Source organism: Salminus brasiliensis, chromosome 10, assembly GCF_030463535.1.
Source record: "Salminus brasiliensis chromosome 10, fSalBra1.hap2, whole genome shotgun sequence".
Taxonomy (NCBI): Eukaryota; Metazoa; Chordata; class Actinopteri; order Characiformes; family Bryconidae; genus Salminus; species Salminus brasiliensis.
The window spans coordinates 10,764,193-10,786,789 of NC_132887.1; the positions used below are offsets into that span (position 1 = coordinate 10,764,193).

At 41.5% G+C, this 22,597-nt stretch overlaps 2 protein-coding genes across 4 annotated transcripts in view; one reads left to right on the plus strand and one right to left on the minus strand.

Annotated features, from left to right (window-relative positions):
* Positions 1-1,998: 1,998 nt before the first annotated feature.
* On the plus strand, positions 1,999-17,521 carry tgfb3 (transforming growth factor, beta 3). Its single transcript, XM_072690296.1, has 7 exons — positions 1,999-2,777; positions 8,496-8,659; positions 11,144-11,273; positions 13,408-13,515; positions 14,371-14,542; positions 15,533-15,686; positions 16,440-17,521. The coding sequence occupies exons 1-7, from the start codon at positions 2,429-2,431 to the stop codon at positions 16,596-16,598; spliced, it is 1,236 nt and encodes a 411-aa protein (XP_072546397.1). The 5' UTR covers positions 1,999-2,428; the 3' UTR covers positions 16,599-17,521.
* A 2,894-nt stretch (positions 17,522-20,415) lies between these two features.
* Positions 20,416-22,597, minus strand: part of ttll5 (tubulin tyrosine ligase-like family, member 5) — a 66,687-nt gene continuing 64,505 nt past the window's right edge. For all 3 annotated transcript variants that reach the window (XM_072689173.1, XM_072689170.1, XM_072689172.1), the window contains one exon: positions 20,416-22,411. In XM_072689173.1, coding sequence (XP_072545274.1) covers positions 22,359-22,411 — 53 coding nt within the window. In that variant the 3' untranslated portion in view covers positions 20,416-22,358. The remainder of the gene's footprint in view (positions 22,412-22,597) is intronic.

Consider the following 22,597-nt stretch of genomic DNA (forward strand, 5'->3'; position numbering starts at 1 on the left):
ATCCTCAAGAAAGGTCCAGAAGTAGTAGAAAGCCTTTCCCCCTGGACAGTACAGACAGTTTTTTTTAATACCCTTGATTTCGGATGAGACAAGTCGAATATGCAGGTGTCCCAATACTTTTGTCATTATACTGGTATGATATGGTATGGTTGCTATGGACTAAGATAAAATGTCTATAGCTGCCATGCGTCCATTGATAAATGGAGGCTAATGCATTTGACTTCTATGATGTTAGCTAAGGAACTCTCTCTAGCAAAGTGTTGGACATCCACCACGCATGTAAAGGCATTTCATGCCCCAGGGGTCCATGTCCTTGTGGTACAAGTAAGCAATGAGAACTAATTTAAGTTCATGGCATCCGATGGAAGTACGGTGTTTATTTTCGCTAGTCAATGGAGAGTTGGTTGAGTGCCAGCAATCTAGGGTCTTTTATTGTTTACTAGAATATGGCCAGTGGATGTTGATTTAAGGGACGTGGACCTCACCATATAAAGAAATGTTGATTTGCAGCCTCCTACGGCACGTCAACAACAGTTAGGCCTACTTCATGCTAGCTGCAGCATGTAATGAGCTATGCCTATCAGTGCTGTTCATTGTTAGACATAGAACGATGTTCACGGTTTGAAAGGCCATTACAGTCAGGGCTCAAAATAGCCACATTGTCACTGTTATAGAGGTAGGATTGCAATGAATGAATCAGCGACTGGAGGAATGAACAGATGCATAAATAAATAATTTATTCATAGCAAGATATATATTAAACCTAGTAGTGTTAAAGTGGTGCTGGTGGCCAGACCCTGCTCTTAACACACCTGATCCGGCTATTCAGCTTATTACTAAGCCCTTCCTCAGTTGAAGATGGCATGTTACAGCAGGGAACCACTAAAATGTGGAGGCCAGGGTGTCCTCCAGGGCCAGGGAAGGTGGATAGACTTCATGTATAGTCCCACATTTATGGCATTATAAATAAACCACTATAATAAAACCACTTGTAGACGGCCAACAGATAGGCTACAGTCTGTAATTAAGATAAGATAAGATAAGATAATGCTTTATTAGTCTCACAGTGGGGAAATTCTCAGTGTCAAAGCAAAAACGTAGATAAATTACCACTATATATATAAAAAATAAATAATAGAAGTAAACAAAACAATAACAACATTATTTACAGATTATACATATATATATATATATATATATATATATATATATATATATATATATATATATATATATATATATATATAATATTACATATATTAATAAGATAAGATAAGATAAGATAGTCCTTTATTAGTCCCGCAGTGGGGAAATTCACAGTGTAACAGCAGAAAGGGATAGCAGGACACTCAGTTACAAAAATTTAGATAAATAAATAATTTACACTATATACACACAATATAGATAAGAATTAAAAAAGCAATAAACAATATTATTTACAGTAAAAGACTCTTAATTGCACATGGGGGTGGGATATTGCACATGGGATATTGCAAATAGGACTACAAAGTGCTCCTATACGTTAAATGGAGTTGATATAATGGACAGTAAGTCTCGAAATAAAGGAGGTGGTTTTAATGAAGTGGCTGGTCTGTGTATATTCCAATGTTATCACTCATCTCTGAGGAAAAGCTCTTTTGCATGTTCGCTTAGATATCCGCTAGGGGGCGCGCACGCATGTAAAAAAAGAGTAGGTGGTTGCGCTCGTGCGTCTGTTTGTGTTTGTGTGCGTGCACGGGCGCGTGAGAGAGAGAGAGACTTAGAGAGATAGAGGAGGAGAGAAAGAAATTTCCTGTCAGCTCAGTTGACGTGTTAACTCTGCTCACTGCTCCTTTTTTTGACTGAACTGCTGCAGTAATTACAGTTCTGCTGCCCCTTAGCCAGGCAATGGGTGAGAAGCTGCTCCTCTTTTGTCCCTCCCCCCGTCCCGGGACGTCACGGGCCCGTCCCTATAAAGAGCCGCTAGAGCCCCAGAGCTCATCTGCAGCGAAGAGAGGCGCGAGGGGACGAGGGCACAGAGTCCACCACAGCAGCTGCATGAAGGGAATATGCTGGTGGGACAGGCTGAAAAACTAAAGTCTTTAGCATAGCACTCTTCCATGCTTTAGCTATGTTATGGAATTCTATTGGGATGCATTTTTGGAGTGCAGTGCATGGCTGCTCTGCTTAAGTTTACAGGATGGAGAAAACTCCCTCACAACTTGAACTCCAACCGACTGAGAGGATAATCTGGAATTTACTTTCATAGATTTTTTTTGTCTATATTTTATTTTCTAGATTTTTTTTTTCAAATATTTAAATCCTTTTCTCTGAACTACAGCTCACCTTAAGTGAACTGGAACTTTCTTTGGTATTTGGACAAGTGAGAACAGACATTCACACACGTACACACACACACGCACACACTCCTACACATCCACACATCACCATGCATCTGGGCAGAGCACTTTTGTTTTTCCTCCTCCTCTTAAACAGCGTGACCATGATTTTCTCGCTGTCTACTTGCACCACTGTGGACATTGACCACATCAAGAAGAAGCGGGTGGAGGCCATCCGGGGACAGATTCTGAGCAAACTGCGACTGACGAGTCCACCGCAAGCCCTGGGTCCCAATCAGGTACCGTACCAGGTGTTGGCACTCTATAACAGCACCAGGGAGCTGATAGAGGAGTTGGGCAGGGACCGGCAGCAAAGCTGTGGCCAGGATAACACTGAGACTGAGTACTATGCCAAAGAGATACACAAGTTCAACATGATCCAAGGACCACCTGAAAACAGTGAGTATGCCTAAGTAGGACTGCATTTTCACCCTGCTCTGATTTGAAGTGACCTTATTTCATTGAAATGCCTGTGTGAGACAGTGATGGCCTGTGATCCTGCTTAGGAATAACAAAAGCAATATTGTATGTTATGGCTTGTGCACATAGGCCATAAATCTGGTCCCTAACATTTGCCATTGGATCCCCACAGCTGGAAACCCAGCACGTAGAGTAATCATGTGATTGAGACTGTGGTATTTTGCCACAGAAACCAATATACTCTAAGAGAGTGGCCTTCAAATAATGCCTTAGTCTGGCATTACTGGAAAAAATTAGGACATTTAGGATGTTCCTTTGACTGTTACCTGCGGAACCTAAAAGTTCAGAAGGCAGCCAAAGTGGTAAACAGGGGACATGTCTTTATCAGATCATTGGAAAATACCTCAGTGGAGTTTTCTATGAATCTACAGCAGGCCAGGCCTTGTGGTCCCATCCCAAGTTCACACAGGCCCCAGAATCCACAGGCAATCTCTATAATTGGCTTTGTGCCATTAAATGAAGTGAAGATGTTTATAAGTTGAGAAAATTAAAGTCAGGGCATCCTGATGGCTTTCTCCACTGGTTCACCCCATCTTTAGAAGAGCATTCGGACACTGAGCACTGTACTGTCCTCAGCTGTGACTGGAGCAGTATGGGAGCTCGCCAGTCCTTTCCCACTGAGCTAACGACCAGACTGTCTCAGGCAGCCTTTCCACTGGAACCATTTTAACGAGGCTTGCTTATACTGTCCACGGAACAAGTCGTCAGTGATTTTTTCCCCCCACTGTCAGACGCCATAACTGCGGTTTATGTACATAATTGTCCGTTTACTCTTTGTCTGGATCCATGTGTTAATATCGCTAATGATTTATAGCAGCCTTCTTTAAGTGCTGAACACAGGGTTGTAAAAGTGATGCTTTTGAGAGGAGCCCATGCATTCTTTTGTCATCTGCTGCCTCTCTTGATTGATAATAGACGTTTAACAACGGCCAGCTAGCCCATCTATGGCCGCGTCCTCCATCGCAGAAAAAGTCTCAGGAGAGCGCAAACTCTTTGGAAAGTGAGAAGAATTGGAATTGGGCCTGTGCAGTGATGGAAGCAGGTCATTGCATCATGCATCAACTGTTTTTTTCAAATCAACAGGTGTTTTATGCTAGAGAGACACTGAACAGACCGTCCTCTGGCTCCCAAACAAGCCCCTGCGCCAAATGTGGATTTCAGGTCAACTAAAGTGCTTCTGACACTTAAAATATACACTCCCTCAGCTACTTTAGCTGCCATACCAAAATATATAGCTTATGTTTGCCTTGCCATTTTAAGACCACTGGCTTGGGGTGATCTTTGGGTTATCAAGCGACCACCCATTCACCTTTCATTTCCAACATGTGCACACACAAGGTGCACACACACACACACACACACGAAAGAAGGGGAAGTCACAAGGGGAAAATGGATTTGGGCCCTCATCAGTAATGGTTTCCAGAGTTGAATAATTACGTTTATTTCTAATTTCCATTGTGCAATTTGACCATTAAGCGGGCCTGTTTGGCTAGAATGTGGTTGATGTCACTGTGGAGAAACAGGAATGTATATTCCCAGTCCACTCAGACCAGCTGAACTATGGCCTTATGCATGGATTGCATTTGGGATATGTATGGAATCATTCTCTTCCTCTATTTTATAAAAAGAAGTGATGTGTCCAAGCCTTAAAGTCATTTAGAGACTTTAGAGACTTCATGCTTCTACTGATTTCTCTTCCTTTGTTTGTCTCCAAAAATAGCCAACCAGAGTAATATCACTTGAAAGCATTTTTGAGATGCCACGTTTGTTTGCCCATCGAGGCGGCCTGAATCGGGTGGGAAATATGGACCGTTAGAGCCTTCTCAGTTCCACACCTGCATTCCATATGCTCTGCTGTGCTAGCATTGCTTTAGCAAGCTGACTTTTGACCTCTGTGGTACACACGCCAACAGAGACCAACCCAAGAGTTGCAACAAAATACACTACCAACCAGTTCCACCAACAGATGTCAAGAAGGGCTTGCCCGCAAACTTGCAAGAGCCATCTTAACTGAGTGAAAGGATAATTGAGAGGGTTAAAGGAAGATGATCTGATCACAGGGATGGTTAATAGTATGTGGCATTAGGTAATCAGTGATTGAGCAGGCAGGGAGGGGAGGATGTGGACTGGAGTTGCAGACAGCACTGCTTCTGATATATGGAATAGTAAGAAGGTGATGTAATTTCCAAGCAAAACAGAGACCAAATTTTCTGGCCAATACTGGAAGGCCAGAGTCCTCCCCCTAACTCCACACACACACACATCCACACACACAGATTTTTCCCTCCTCTTCATCCCTGATCAAGTGGAAAAAAGTCTTACTTCTGCTGCAAGCCTTAGCGCATTATCTCATCTAAGCGTAGTCAGCCTACAAGTCTCTGTATGAGTGTGTGTGTGTGTCATGATTTATTCAAGAGCCGCCTCATTCAGAGCACAGAGACACACAAGAGCACTGTGTTGTAGTGGTGCTGCTTATTCTGAGACTTTAAATAGCCTGAGGAGTCATTCAGTCAAATGGTCACTTAACATAGGTCAACAGCAAGGAGAATCCAAATGTAATGCCTCGGAAACATCTACTGGGCGGCCTCATTTCAAACCTGGGAAATGAGTGAGATATGACCCAAAAAGCAAACGAATATGTACACAAGATAAGTTTGTATATCAAATCATCTTGTAGTACTTTTAACAACAATGACATTCTCAAAGGTGGTTCTTTTAAACTATTTCTCTTCTAGGGACTCCTTTATGGAAACTTAAAAAAAATAAAGGGACTTAAATATAAAGAAGCTTTAAATGGTTCTTTAAGGTAGTCGATTTAGGGTTGGCAATATAATGATAATACCATATATTGCAGTATTTAAAAAGTCTGTGTCTATTTACTACATGGCCAGATGAGCTCATTCCCCCATGTGTGCATTTGTGAGTGCATGGTGCTGAGTTCAGTTAAAAGGGAGAGCAAGCAAGCATGGATGAGCCAGTCTACTAAATGTGCCCGTAGACAGTGGAAAACACTCCTAAGACCATTTATTAGACTCTCAGATATGCAACTTTATCCTCTAAACATGTGTGATTTGAGCCTCAGTCAGCTGAAACCATGGCCCATGGCCCATTCTGGTGTCTAGCCCGATTGCTAGCTAACTTATCTAAGTTAGATAGTCGGCTACCAGTCCAAACAGGTGAGACTTTGCTCTCTCAGACACAAGTTTTTAATCATCAACAGTTGTGTCGGTTGTCAGTTCAGCACAGTCTGATCTAACCTGTCAGATACTTGGTGGATCGGTAGCTGAGCTAGCTAAGTAAAGGCTAGCTTAGTGAGTGGGCTACAGATTTAGGTTTAAGGTTTACCCCAGGAAAAACATTAAATTCATCTTTCTTCCCTTTCAACATCAGTCGCTCAATGTTATTATTGAATAAACGTTTATAAGTGGGCTTTCAGTCCGTCAGTCACATTCAAACATATTACAAACATTGTTTTTTATGGAAACTAAAGTGGTTCTTCTAAGGCATTGCTAGGCAAATCATATACAGGGACAGCAGTGGCTGTGAGAGTTAAGAGCTCTCTTTATTAAGTTTAAGATGTGATGAAATTACTGCACAGATCGTCATCGACATCTTTCTACATTCTGAACGTTGTTTCTTGTTAAATGCGGCCCAAATTCTTCCACAGCAGCTGGCCGGCACGTGACCCTCTTCGCTCTGTTCCATTTCCTGTGTTTACCTCCACTCTCTGACATCTCCAGCAGCCCTCTGGGCACTGTGGCAGCCCTTACTGCAGAGATTGCTTTTTCAGAAGTCTCTGTGTGATGTCACCTGTCGGATGATGGAGGTACATCCCAGACACAGGAAGAGAGGACGGGGGGGTGCTGGGCCAGCAGCGTCTGGGACAAGGCCTTTATAGGATGCTTAGGGAATGATGGAGGACTACAGTGGCTACTGCCCATTCTCTAGACTGTTTTCGGGGATGAGCTCACTGAGCACCTCAAAATGCCCATATGCTTTGATTAGGAGAAGAAATCATGCTATTTTTGCTGAATTGTATGTGACCTAAGACTTCTGAAGATCTAGTGACCATGTCAATGAGTACACACAACAATGATTCAAGAATATTATGAACTTGTCTGTAAAAGAAGACTACACTATAAATTATCTCTCATAGACACCCTATACTGTGCCTTATCATTAATAATAGACTAATCAGTATTGCTGACATGAGACTAGGTCTTCTCATTTTTGCCTCAGTATTATGTTCACACTGACAGATGTTAAGGTCAGGCCTCTGCTGATGTAAGCAAATCCATCCTGATAAAGGAGGATGTCAAATTTTGTATGTCACCCAATTATGCCAACAATCCCCCCCACACTAGTCATGGAACAAATGACCTACAGACTAAGCCTTGGCAAAAATAAGCCATAATGCGAAATCCACCTTAAACCATTGCAATGGGAAAAATGAGGTCATCCAAAAGGAAACCAAAGACTTGATTAGAATTTCAAATCTCTCAAAGTGGGGCTTTCCACCTTCAGCAGGAGGAGAACAAAGAGGGAAGCACTGAAAGAGGGTGATAGACAGTACAGTCTATTGTAACTTCTCAGGCCTTGTGGAAAGTTACTGTGATATTTGACTGGTTTCTTGGAAAAGAATCATGGAAAAACAGTTATTAGTCAAAGTGCCAGATCTGCACGCAGGTATGAAAGATCAGATGCAGTTAAAGCTTTAGGGAGGGTGGTATCCCAGGCCTGTCATGTTCTCACCCAGTTCTCTGAAGGCACTGTGTCCCTGTTAACAACCAGGGTACCTAAATAGCTGATGACTTGGCTGTAAATTGGTGTTTCCATTTGACTTATAAAATAGTAGCTCTGTGCCTGTTGTGTTCGGCACTGCAAGCACCCAGGCTATTACAACAATAAACAAACCGAGTTGCATTAGTGTCCAGATAAAAAGGAAAGAGTGGTTAAGTGAAGTGCTTTAGAAGGAGGTATATACCGAGAAGCCTGTCTAGAGCCGCACCACACAGCAGTCCAATTGGCATAATCTGTTTATTACATAAATATAGCCTACCACATTTCTCAAGCCATCCAACCAGCTACGGATTTCATGGATTGCTAATGGACTGTGGTCTGTCATCAACATGCTGCGCTCTTAGCAGTCATTAGAGGTAGTTTTACAGGAAACAGTGGAATGAGAGGACCCTGAATGTTGTTTGTATGCCTGTTCAGAGCGTGTACGTGCGTAGGCCTAGCATAAGAGAACAAGCATAAATCGCAGTTCCGCTAATCAGCTGACAGGCATTCCTCCTCCTCAAACACTCAGCCTTTGGGAGTTTACGGCTCTGAGGCACCTGCTCTGTGGAAGAGCGAGTGGGAGGAACCACAGTGGTATCCCAGGCCCATTCAGCCTAGTTCACCAACGTTACTTGGGACATTTGGTTTTCATTTCATGACTTCAACTTGTTGCTAACTTTTCCTCCGCAAAGCACAAACAGATGGGACGAGGCTTTGCCTGCACACTCTCCTCAAGCGAGTAATCGCTTTCATTCACATCAGAGGGAGATTGAGATCTGAGAAGCAGAATTGAATTTAGGTAGTGATGCTCCATAAAAACCATCTCAGAGAGACCTTTGCCCACTTGCCTTGCAGATGACCTGCCCTACTGTCCCAAAGGGATTACATCTAAAGTGTTCCGCTTTAATGTCTCATCCATGGAGAAGAATTCCACCAACCTGTTCCGAGCAGAATTCCGCGCTCTGCGGGTGCCCAACTTCAGTGCCAAGAGGAACGAGCAGCGCATTGAGCTCTACCAGGTAGGTGTATTGCTCCCTTCTGTAAGTGCTTTGTTTCCATGTCAAATACAATAATGGGAAGAATGTGGAAATGGAATAGGGTACAGTACTCTTTGGTTGTGTAGTAATGATGGGCATTAGAGTAAGAACATTAATAGATAACACGGAAAAGACACTGAAGTGGCAGGAGAAGATCCTAAAACATATATTTACAATTGTTAGACATTATTGTAATGACCTAGTTGTGTAGTTCTGAAACCTTAGAGTTTACTATAACGACACAAAGTAATTAATTCCTACTGTAGCTTCTCATATTCCTATAAATCACCTTCACTTACATATTTAACCCCTTGAATTATCAGGCTTATTATACTCCAAGTATTATCCAAGGCTTATTACTTAGCAATTACATGGAGAACAATGCTGCATTACTTTTTAAATTACTGGAGTAAGAAATGGCAGCATTAAGGACGTCTAGGGGGCTAAACCAGACCTTGGTGCAGAAGCAGTACCCTGAGCACCGAGCTGACAGTCATTTCAGAGATGAGCCCAGAATCATGTATACCCACAGCACACTGAAGAAAGGTTGCAGATATCTTTCTGGTAAAATATTTGTGTCACCAGTGTACATTTTACCATTCACAAGCTGCCTGCAGTCGTGTGTTCTTGTGCATTTTAATTAGGATTTTATTAAACCATTCAACCACTGTCATCGATGCGAAATGAAATATGCCCACAAATATGCCACTGGTACCACTGATTAGTCACCGCCACATACCACCCCGTCACATTGACTTTTTCTTTTTTTTATACACTTGAAAGTGTTTAAATATTTTTTATGTAAGTGCTGTGTGTATGTTTGGCTCCATACATTCACTTTTAATTAGGTCAAATGTTGATACAGTCCCCAAACTTTCCTCTGATTCTCTGTACAGCCATACTTAAGATCACAATTGGTGCAGGAGAAGCCGCACTTCGTCCTACTACTGGAGTTCCACGATTTTTAACTCCAGACAAATGTTTCTTAAAGGAACCCTTAGGCTATTTTTCTGTTCACACAGCTAACTCCCAGGCCAGCACTTTCTTAGCACCAGACATTATTATATATCATAGATCTGAACGTGAGACCAAAAAGGACACTGGATACTGAATTTATATCAAGCCCCCTAACTCTTGCGTCTCCAGTTTTTCATGGCGCTGATCTTTATTCCAGGCGGCAGCAAATGGATTATACAGAAGTACATTTGCACAATTTAGCTGAACAAAGGAAGTATTCTGAGAAAGCCTGAGTAAAGCATGCTTTTTTTGCCACTGTCATAGCCAGAGCTCAGTAATGTAATACGTTTAGCGAGGGTGAGAGCTGTAGGGGATATATTGTGTGTAGAGGCATATTGTATATGCACTATGTGTACCTACATTTATACTTTGAGTGTATATATAAGGTGAGGGGGTGATTTTGGGTCGGTTTCCTCATTAATCTCCCAGGAGAGGCTGAGAGCCCTGATCAGGTTCCAGCGTTTCCTGCCAGAGAGACGTACGTCTCCGGCCCTGCATACCACTTCGCCTCTCCACCAGGCTCTGGCCACAGCGCAGGCACGGCCTGACAGGCCCACAGATGGTTTCCAGGAGCCCTGCTGGAGATAGAGGCCGGGTCAGCCACTGAAAGGAGAAGGCAAAGGGGAAAAGGGAGGGGAAAACGGGGTGCAATGGTGACCCTCACCCCCACATATTCGCCTGAAGCTGATTGGCAGAAGCCCTAGCAGCTTTAGCGTAGGTTGCCTGAGAGGTCTCACAGGACCCCCATTCTCAGCTTGAGTCTCACAGGAAGTTAGATTAGGTCCTGACGCTGCTTAGAAACCTACTGATACCAGCCTCCTTTTTGTGGGCCAAGTCATTTTTGGAAACTTCTAACACACTATGGGGGAGTTTAGGGACTTTTATCAAGCGAAGTGTTGTAGTGTTGTAGTAGTGACTGTGGAAGTGGTTCAACAGTTCAGTGGTCTGAGCCATTTTTTTTTAGTTTTGGAATAACATTCAGAGCTAAGCTTTATTGCTTTATTTATCCAAATACGTTCAAGTGTAAACCTGTGCTGTGTAAACCTTGGAGAACGCTGGAGAAGCAGTTTATTTCAAACCGGTAAAATGGGGCTACATGCAGGCATTAACATGCAATATGGGGATATCTCACACACCGGGAGTCACTTTTTCCATGAGGGAGAGACGAGAACGCTTTGGCCTCGGGCATCCTTGAGTGTCTGGCTCAGACATATCTGACCGGGCCAATGTCTGGAGCTTGTGTGTGTGTGATTGTATGTTACCATATGACACAACCACTCATACTAGCAATCAACTTTTTTTTATTTTGGTGTTAAAAAAGAAAAAGAGTAGAAAAAGCAAAAGTTAAGACTTAGTCTTTACAGTTCCAGTTCTGACTTGAGCTTCACAAATATGAGCTTTACGTTACCTTATGCCGACTCAAGATCTCTCACTGTCTGATGTTTCCAGATACTTCGGCCTGATGAACACATTGCAAAGCAGCGTTATATTGGGGGCAAGAACGTCCTGACCAAGGGAACACTTGAGTGGGTCTCCTTCGATGTCACAGAGACCGTGAGGGAATGGCTCATGTACAGAGGTGAGTTTAAGTAAAGCTACTGCACTCTGGTCTGTGCAGTATGGAAATGTACAGTATGACGTGGGTTCAAACTGAGCAAATCAATCACAATCACAAAAAAGATTCTATTTTCTGATATTAAACAACTCCATTTGTTCGAATCCACTTAAATGTAAATTTTCACAAATAAAAGTGAGCAAACATGTTGGAACATGGAACAAAGGTGAAACCCAGGGCGTAAACAAAGAGTGCCACAACCTCTCTTTGTTTACGCCCTGGGTTTCACCTTTGTTGTTAAAAAGGATAAACCAACATGAAGACCAAAAAAAATGTCCATAGAAGAGAAGCAAGCCATTTCTATTTTAAACCCCAGAAAAAAGGGAAGAATTGATCAGACCCATCACACACAGACACTGACATTACAGCAATTTGAAATATCCTGAAAAAGAAAGAAACCACTGGTGTACCAATATCTGGACAACTGGTCAGACAAGAAACATCAACTATCCACTTTTAGAGGCCACACCACAAGACGCAAACCACTCGTCCATATCAAGAACTGGAAGGCAAGATTAGAGCTTCTAAATCAATACAGAAATGAGCCACAAACATTCTGGTTTTATGGACTAATAGGACCACAATTAACCTCCATCAAAGCCGAGGAAATGTCTGCTCATGATCCAAACATACAAGGTCATGGTCAAGTATGATGGAGGTAACACATGTGAACTTGGGAGTCTACAGAAACATCTGCTAATTTACCCAGAAAGGCATCAAAACTATTTAGGAGACTCTTAATCATGCAGCAAGACAACGACCCAAATGGCTGCCATCACAAGAGGGACTTTATCAGGGGGAAAAAGTAAAAGGTCAATCATCTGACCTTACCTCAACTGAGCATGCATGAGCCTAACTGAAAAAAACAACTGAAAGCCAGGAAACTAACTAAAGAAGAATACAACACTTTGGTGATGTCAATGGGTTGCCATTGCTTGATAGTTACAGCAAGCAAATGACCCTTAATGCACCTACAAACCCATTGCTGACACTTGTCTAGTCCCTGTGGAGAAGTATTGTCCAGAGAGTCCTATTCTATAACACAAACTAAACACGAACCAGCTCCCCCCAAACATTGGGCTGTGGAGCAGTAGAACTGTGCTCTTTGGAAAGATGGTTGGTGCTCCATCCAATAAGTTTGGGATGAGTTAGGGATGAGGTGGGGTGGTAATCATCCAACATCCTGACCTCACTACCGCTCAATCAAGTCCTCACAGCAATGCTCCTCCAAAATCTAGTAGAAAGTCTTCTTCTTTGGACAGTAGAGACAGTTACTCCAACAAAAGCAGGTTAGACTCTTTTTTTTTTTAATACCCTTGACTTAGAAAGAAACAGTGAATTAGCAGATGTCCCAATATTTATGTCCATATACATTTGCTCACTAAAGAAACTGCAGCTGAGGTTTGATTTAAGCACACTACACTGTTCCTTGAGTAAGACTACATGATTACATGATTCAGTTACATGCCCTTGTGTATAAAGGTCTCTCAAATTTTCAAAAATGTAAACAAGATGCATAAAGCAACAACTCAGCATGGAGTTGTCGCCAAACCTTTCATTCCTCTGCCTAAAGAGTCCATACAATTCATCTGTAAGCCATACTATGGGCTTTGGAGCTTCTGAGAGTGAGACTGAGTCTTACCAAGGTAAATAGCTTGAAAACAGATATTATGAACCACCCAAGTTGAGTTTGCATTTTTTCAGTGAAAAAAAGAAAAGAAAACCAGGACCTGGAAAGCCATTCTAAAGAGAACAGTTCCGAAAATAAATGTGTTGGATAGTAAATTGCGTTTGTCCCGGCCATAGTTGGAGAGGAATAGTTGGAACTTAATGAACTGCAAAATGAAAATGTTTAAATCATGGTTTCAGGAAGTAACAAATAACAATCCGTATTAATATAAAAACAGTTTTGACAGGACACAGGATTTAGACCATTTGGTCAGGGTCTACCGTGCCTTGCATGCAGCGGGCTCTTATATTTTTATGATTTAGCTCTGTTTGACTATAGTCCTAAGGTCAGTATCTTTGAATGATAAATCACGAAAAGTACAGCAGAGCTCTTTCACTGAATTCTTCCTTCTCTCCATCTGCTGTGCAGAGACTAACCTTGGCCTGGAGATCAGTGTTCACTGTCCCTGTCACACCTTCAGCCCGAATGGTGACATCATTGAGAATGCCAATGAGGTACTGGACGTCAAATTTAAAGGTGAGTTGCACCGGAGCCAGGAAAAGCATGTAGGCTTGCGTCTTTTTCTTCAGTTTGATTGCAGATTAGGTGGAACGGTAAAACCTGCACGCGTCACTGCAGCTTCAGCCAACTTTGCTGTTTGCATTGATTTTAAGTGTTGAGCATTTCTGAGCCACTTCTTACCTCACTCAAATAAATGAAATTTATTGATTTAGTGGCACTGAATTACAGCATGACAAAATCCCTTTTGACCCTGGCAACTACTGGAATTGGGAAGAACCTTTTCTCAGTTCTGCTTCTTGAGCCATGCCTTTTTTTTGTCACCTGATCTCATCTCTGTTTTTTCCTCTACCCATTTTTATCCGGGATAACATAAATGAAGTTCCTGAAGTTCCTTCTGAAGTTCTGTCCAACACATATGGGTTTCGGTTAAGCAGGGAGATAATGCTGAGAGAGAGAAAGAGAGACATAGATTGCGAGCTTGATCATGGGAACGCACTTGAGTGTGGAATCTCACTTAGTGTTGGGGGCCTCGGGGTCTGGGGGTTTTGGGAATTCTCCCTACTCCATCAACAGGCTTCAGTGCGAGGAATGCACTGCTGCCACGGGCGCTCAGACTCTTGGCCCCGAATTAAAGAGGGGCGTCCGTATCCACTGGCGACGCTTCTCCTGGGACCTAAGCTGCTTTTTCTATCAGGGACAGATTGGATGAGCAGACGGCTGAGTGGGGAGAACGGAGCGGCCAGTCCTGACGGGATAAGCTGTAGAACAATGGTCAGTCGTGGGCTGACACCCAAAGCTTGGGAGACACCAAGCAGAGGCATGATTTTTTATTTTGTGCTTCATCACCCACGAGCTTTGTCTGCTCTGCAGGTATGGATCTGGAGTCTGAAAACCCGTACCACTTGGACCAGGGCCGGCTGCAGAAGCAGAAGGAGCAGCTCCTACCCCACCTCATCCTGATGATGCTGCCGCCCCATCGCCTGGATGTGCCGCCAACATCCAGGCGGCGCAAAAGGGCACTGGACACCAACTACTGCTTCTCGTGAGGGGTTACTCTTTTAATATTATTATTTATTTATTTAAAATTTATGAATTTTAAATGTATTATATCCAAAATGCCTCATGGTGATCAAATTCAGAGGCATATCCTAACTTTACAAAATGTTAGTAAATAGATAATACAGTCTATTATTGATCATTTATTGACTTCTTGTTCTACAAATGCTGAAAGTATGCTATCATATATAATTCATAATAATGTTACGAACATGACAAGTGAGTGGAACGTGAACAGGAGTGTATGTTGATTAATACTGTAGTAATCATGAATGAAAATAGAGTCTGTTTAGCAATGTATCATTGTTTTTCTCTTTCTCTTGGCTCACTGAGAAATCTGGCTCCCAGAACATACTTCCACAATGGAAAACAAAATAAAATAAATAAATAAATAAAGCAACAACAAAACATTGATATTTCATCACTGACGTGAGCTTGCCAGCTCTCTCTAGTCCGCATTCCAATTACTATTAGCACACCACAGTTCCCTGAAGAGACTGTATGACTAAACCTCTAATTGGCAACTGACAGCTTTAAACATGGAAGAAGAATCAGCAAGTTGAGATCTGTCTCTGTATTCTAATCGGGAATGGGCTTATCTGTAGTGTGCTCCTCACACTGAGGATCCCTAGTTTTACCTCACAGACAGCATTGGATGCCTGGGCCTGGTCCAGGAAGGGGGAAAAAAATGACACACCTCACAGTGGAATTTCTGAGCCTCCAAAGACACAGCCTGAGCTGTTTATAAGGCAATACAGAATGAAAATAGAAGGCTTAAAACGTCAAGTAAGAATTAGCCATATTACTTCACTGAGGCTATGGAAATCTTCAAATGAATGCATCAAGTGTGCCAAGAGAGCAGAGTACCCGAATAAAGAGGAATATGGTGCTCTAGGAAATATATAGAGGCGCAGTGGAGCAATTGATCAGTCTGTCTGTCTTTCTGTCTGTTTCTCCTTTTCTCCCTCCATTGCAGTAATTATGAGGAGAACTGCTGCGTTCGCCCTCTTTACATCGATTTCCGTCAGGATTTGGGCTGGAGGTGGATTCACGAGCCTAAAGGATACCACGCTAACTTCTGCTCAGGGCCGTGCCCCTATCTCCGCAGTGCTGACACCACACACAGCACGGTGAGAGAGTTTATTTATTTACTGACGGTGCAGGAGAACGCTCCAGCTTTTACTGCGAGGGCCTTTAACTGCAATTACAGCTGTCATGCAAAATGAATGACTCTTTGCGAAAGCACCTAAGGTGCACTTACCATCTAAGTGTGCTTTTTAAGTATATAATTACTGACTGAAGCCCATCTGTTACCATATGTCAGCCTACTCCAACCAAAGATATTAAACTTGCAGTTGTCCTGTGGTCAGAAACTGACCGCTGATGAAGGGCTAGATGATGACCAACACAAACTGTGCAATGCAAGGCAAGGACCTCAAACTGTAAACCTAGGCTTGCACCAGTAACACAAACACTGCCGTGCAACTACTGTGTTAAGATTTACTGCTGTGTTAAGAATAAGCCAGCATCCACTGTCCAATATCTGGTCAGTGGTTCTCCTATGGTCTTCCAGGGAGATTAATGAAGTGAGTAATTATAAACCTGCAAATTGCATTTATACGTTAAGTGGTGTGCATGACGAAATGGTTGGTGTCATGTAAAGGGTAACAGCACCCCTTTACGTGGCAGACTGGGATTTGATTCCATGGCTGAGCAAACACCACACTACATCTTGGGCAAGACTGCCAACACTACATTGGCCTACCTGTGTAACATGATTCTAATGCAAGTCGCTCTGGATAAGAGTGTTGCTGTAAATGTAAATGGTCAACAAGTGTTGAGCACACAATTGGCTTAACACCACATTTTACCTCCCTCCATAGCTGCTGAGCCTATACAACACTCTGAACCCAGAGGCGTCAGCCTCACCCTGCTGCGTGCCACAGGACCTAGAGCCTCTAACCATCCTTTACTACGTGGGACGAACACCAAAAGTGGAGCAACTTTCCAACATGATTGTCAAATCCTGCAAGTGCAGCTGAGGGTGGCGGTATTCGGGGCAGCCCCACCGAGGTCCTAACACTTAAGTAAGAAGAGGGGGAGCGAGAGGGGCGAGAACTGGACTTTAAATACCTCTATGTATCCTTCTCACCCACTTTGAATCACCTGGAGCATGATGCTTCAAAGCACTACATCGCCTTTTGTTCCAAGGTGGATTTGCCACCAAATGCTACTCTACCAACCCTCGGACCTCCATGCAGACCATCTGAACTGGTTCCCCCCCCTGCCTTTTTTGTTTTTCCTCTGTTTCTCTCTCCTTAACTTGTTGCTTTTTGCATTTTGAACTGTCTACGCCTCCATGCATCTATGTTGGGCATTTCTGAACTGGTCGAATTACTTAAAACGGCAGTGCTTACTTAGTGACACGTGCAGAAGCTGCTTTATCCAGGATGACTCAGCAGCTGTGGTCAGGACACCAAAGGAGACTGATAATGCCTACTGGATCTATTAAAAACAGACTTAAGGGTTAAAAAACAGCCTTGCCTGGCTGTTGCTAAGATGATCGGCAGGTTTTTTTTGTTGGTTTTTGTTTTTGTGTAAAACATAAAGCCTTGACGCACAGGATTCATCTATGCTGAAAGTTGCGCTGTGGTCTTCACAGTACCCTACACTGTTTGTCTACAAGACAGGCTAACAGACGCCAATAACCGTACAAATAATGTTAATAATGATACAGATATGCTGGAAAGATTTGTTTTGTTTTGATTATTTACCTCTGTTACACATTGGAATCTGAGTTTCTAGGAATATTTGGTCATTCGGTCTATATTAAGCAGACAATTCAGTGTAAAATGATGTATGACACTACATGAACTTTAAACTAGATCACAAACTGTACATGTTGTTTTTTTATTGCTATTACTCATGAGAACACCTTTTTTTATTAAAAATAGTCTTGGAAAAATAGACTGAATTTGAAGATTTTCTGCAAGTAAGGTAAAGTTCTTAAATGGTCTTCGGCTTGGGCGGTTCTAGGAAAATGAAACCTGCAAAAGCCTTATTACAAAAATGGTTCTTTAAAGAATTAGCCATAGAAAGGGTTCCTGGTAAGAGTAAACACTATTGGTAAAGTGTTTGCGGCTTGTCTAGTCCAGCTTGTCTAGTCCCAGCTTGTCTAGTCCCTGTTCTGAAGTATTGCCAATAGAATACAATTCTTATCTGAAGCAGAAGTAAATTCATTTGTTAAGTATAAGTATAAATTAATCTGTTGGCACAGATGTTTTTTTAAAACCCTTGATTTCAAAAGAGAAAATGAATGAGTGTCCCGATACTTTTGTCCATATAGTGTATGTAATCTTCTTATGTGATATGAAATGTTCTTTAAAGGTTCTTTCAATTTTATACCACCAGGAAAATGAAGGAGATCTCTTTACTAGCACATTAGCTACACATATTCAGTTCCACACTGGAGAATTTGGAAATATCTAGAACATTTATAATATGTTCAGGTTCATAAAAGGTTCTTCACATTTGCACATCTTCTTTACATAAATAGTTCTTTAAAGAATCATCCATTGAAAAGTTCCCAGTAAAGACTACATGTATGCCACTTTAATACTATTATTATTATTATTATTAATATTTTAGAGTGGTGTATTTTAAACACTGTACCTGAAATACTGTATTTATCTCTGAAACTCTGGAAAACTCGATCACCTGGTACAAGGTTATGACTAAAGTAAGCACTACAGGGGTAGATACTGTGAGTGTGAGTTTCTGTACATTATTAGCTATTTATTTGAGATCCATATAGCTCTTTTCATCTATTGAGAAATGGAACCATTATCATAATCTGTGTCTATGCACTTGTAACAGAGGACCTGACCACAATTCCATGGAAGTGCTTGTTTATATGTGCAAAGCTAAATGTGCATCAAGCCACTACAACCAGTGGCAGAGAGGTTATACACCACCAGTTCCGTGCTTTGGGGTATCATTTAAGAATTCCTCTTCAGTCCTGGCACGTGAACCAAACTTGGCATCTGGAAGCTAGCCAGTCAACCATTTCATGAGTCGCACAGCTTGGTTCTCTCCTTGTTGATGCAGAGAAATGTGAACCAATCACCTTGAATGCAGGAGTAGTAGCTCAGCAAGGTGTGGAAACTGAATACACATAGATCTCATAGGCATCATCAGCATCCTTGAGCAATAAGCGTGCATGTTTTTAAATATATGGGTGGTGACTGACCGTTTAAATCATATTTCATATGCAGGTTAACCTAGCCTGCAATCCACTTTCATCAGTGAATAAACCCCTCCAGCAATTCACTCTGATTTGTGGTTGTGGTCATTTAAAAGATTTATTGTTTAGGAATCAGTATTGAAGTCAATGTATGGCAATAGAGCGATGCCCAGCCCTTTTGCAGAGGAAGCTTATGCCAGTTCTAATTTTCTCAGGCTGGTCACTTTCGTATAATAAACAGCTAGAAACCAGTCCCAACACTAACATCTGGAAAAATGTGGGGTAAAAACAGTTTTAAGATGCAACAACTCACAACATTTAATATTAAATCAGTTTTTAACCCCTTATGTTCCTGTGACTTTTATTACACCCTAAGGATTACTATTCAGTAAATACATGCAAAGCATGAGTTGTTATACCAGCAGGGGGAAAATGTCCAGGTGGTTTCATGGAGTTTCAGAGGTTACAATCCAGGGCTGTACCCGACTGACTATTCATTTATAGTTTTTTACCATAAAGGAACATATTTGAGAGCATTTAAAAATCAGTAAAAGACACTGCGTATGACAAGATTGTAGACTAATTTAATTACCGACATATAATGCCAGGCTGCCATATGGAAATGTGGAATATTGAGACAGACAACAGCATTTATTTATGTTTAAAATAAGCTCTTATAGCCTATCCTAGTTTTTTCTTTCAGTTTAAACATTAAAATCACTTCTTCAACAGGATCAGCCTACTTCTTTATTTTTCTAAAATAAAAACATAACATAAAAACTCTGAATTAAGATTTGAATTATTTTGATGAAAAGAAGGTCTAGATGGTTAAAGAAGGTCTGACTGAAATTTGTGGCCTCGACTTAATAGATGACTGTATTTTTATTTAACATGAATTAATCTTAGATGTAAATGAATAAATAATCAACCTAAACACTTGTGATTTAGATTCTGAAATATTTATGATGGTGTTTGACTTCAGTCTCTTTTTCCTGCACAACAAATAACCAACAGGTCAAACACAAAAGATTGTCCTAGCCTATATAAAACACAAGGCAGATGTGTGGTCGTACGTCCCTGTGTCATAGCAGGCCAAGAAGATATGCAGAACATATATTTTTTTAAATTGGCTGTAAATAGACATACTGCCTGCATGAAATCTGCCCAGTTAATTGAGGAATGGCTGCCTACAGCAGTTGTATGCAGTGTTCAGTGTTGATGAATGATTCTTGTAGAGCTCGCATTTAGGTTTGATAGATTTCTCCTTCATAAATTCCCCCATATCTACATTTATTTAGACCTTTTCTGAAACAACATTACTAATAGTCTAACTTACCACCCCCTCCATCTCTGCTTCTCAGCTTGCCTTAACACTGAACCACCAAGCCATGTTTTCAGGTAGATTTTCTAGAATATAAAAATATATATATAACTCTTCATTAAAATGTAATCCTCGTACATTTTTGACTGCTTCTTAACTGCTCGACTCAAAGAATCTCAGTTGACTGACGGGTCTCTGACTGATGATTCGTCTCGTCGACTTTCAGGGGGCAGCCCTACCACAACCCTAATGCATTTACTAATAAAAGAGAGGGAGAGAGACAACGTGATCCAGCAAACAGGTATATTTTCATTAAACAGTTCAAGTGTAATGATGTAACACTCTTTCAGTCATGTCACAGACAATCATAAGTTTTGGTTCAAAATTAAAACTATAATGATAAATGCAGTAGAATTTCACAATGTGTACTATAAACCACTTGAATTAAGAGTTCTACCATCTCTGAACCAGAACATGTACACAGACTCCAGCTATTCATTTCCACACTGGAATGATTAATAACACAACACTGTGTTCAATTTATGATTAGAGGAAATTCACACACACAGGACATGTAGAAAATAAACCACTGTAAAAACTAAACTAAAATGTTCCCAAAAAGAAAACAAAAAGCAAACCCTGAGGAACTAAAGGTTACAGTACAATATCCTCAAATTAGGACGTGAGGTTTGGTTTTGCATACGTCAGCAGTAAACCTCGTTGGCCAGACATTATGATGGGGAAGAACTCGTCGCCTGCAACTAAAAAAGGAAACATTTTTGATATAATTAGCAAATGTTTAAAAAGAAAAGTAAAACGTTACCAAGCTCCAACAATGTGCCATGCCAACTGCCAAACCCAATATTACCACATTATTAATAATTAGCATTCCAGGAGAGGTGTGAATGTGTCTGTCAAATAAATCAACTTAACTACCAATTCTCCCTGAGACTGGACTTATCTAACTGTACTATAAAGTTGAAATTCGTAACACTCTGGTGTGCTGTGGAAGTGTTAACCTTTCAAACAGAAAGACAAAGATTATTATCCAGAGAAGTAAACTTGACTTATTTTAGGAGCTGTTAATGAAGTATATAGAGCAACGATACTCTGTGGCCATTATATTCATTCTAGGGCTTCCATACCAGTAAAGGTGCCATGAGAGCAGTACATTTTGAACACGTAAAACATGACACAGAAGGTACTCAAAGTTGCCAATATACAAGCACTATGTGGCACCTGAATGAGGCACTTACAGAGAGCATTAATGGTCTTTTTGCATGATGCATGAGGACTGCTGATGCTAATGTCCATAGTGTTCTTCTGGAATATTTAAAGCTACACTGTGTTTATGTCACCTTTAACGTTTATGAAGATATATATTTATGACGGCTTTCAGATTTTAAAAGCTCAAAGAACCTTTTAACCCCAATCATGACCCAGCAATATGATGTTTCTGACTTCAATTAGTCCCAACCAAAGGAAGGAACTACAGTTTTGAACATGTATATTCTCTCTTGGACATGGTTTAGCAGTAAAATTAATCTGCGGGTGCCCAAACTGTGCCTCATATTTAAAAAAAAAAAATTGGTGTATTGGTGTATATTCCAGTGCATGTAATAACGAACTTACGCTGCCAGCTCTCTTTCTAATGGTGTGCAGGCTCAGTACAGTATAAGCAGCAGCTGTTGTTGCCTGTCCATTCACACAGTCTTTCCATGGCAGCAGTTGCATGTGAGAATGGGGCTGGACAACTGGAGTGGTGGGATGGGGAGGAACTGAAGGCCACCGGAAAGTCTTGGGCCATGGAACAGATCCGCGCTCGCGTCAAAGCCAGGGATTTCTTACACTGCAGGCTATCCTGTTGCACGCCCACATGCTCTCCAAGAAAATAAATAAGGCCGGTTTGATGTCACACACCGTCTCGGGGGTAGCAGCATTTGTCAGCTGTTCCCTGACCGAAAATACTATAAGGGAAGATATGATTCCTGTCTACAGCACATGGAGGAAGACCACAGGAAAACACGGTTGGGAAGCACACAAAATACAAACGTTTTTGGTATGGCAACTGCACAGCTGTCCTCTTTTTTATGGGTAGAGGCAATTGCATCAGGTAACACCTGGTGAAATTTCAGGCTGGCCATTCATACCCATGGTTCATTTTCAAGTGATAAACATCTGACAACAGAGAGAAGCCTGCTACATCTGCATCTAGTCACAGGACCAGCTCTCGCTCAGTCATCTATGATTAGTCCCATGAGACTGGAACAGTTTGCTGTACACAGACAGACCTGTGGGAAGACAAGAAGAGATGATTGTGTAAAAGGACTGATATTGAAGAGAATAAGAATCACAGCATCACATACACTTTCTACGGATATCCTGAGCAACATAGTGGGTGTAAAGTATTCGTACTTAACAGTCATGGATTGGTGTATGCAGTCAAATGGAGAATACACAATCCATGGTAAGCTACA

What these genes read in the sequence shown, in the direction of transcription:
- tgfb3 (XM_072690296.1), top strand. Translation starts at nt 2,429, where the DNA reads ATGCATCTGGGCAGAGCACTTTTGTTTTTCCTCCTCCTCTTAAACAGC. An exon ending in GGAATGGCTCATGTACAGAG is followed by an intron (nt 11,274 to 13,407) that starts GTGAGTTTAAGT and finishes TCTGCTGTGCAG; the next exon opens with AGACTAACCTTGGCCTGGAG. An exon ending in ACTGGACGTCAAATTTAAAG is followed by an intron (nt 13,516 to 14,370) that starts GTGAGTTGCACC and finishes TCTGCTCTGCAG; the next exon opens with GTATGGATCTGGAGTCTGAA.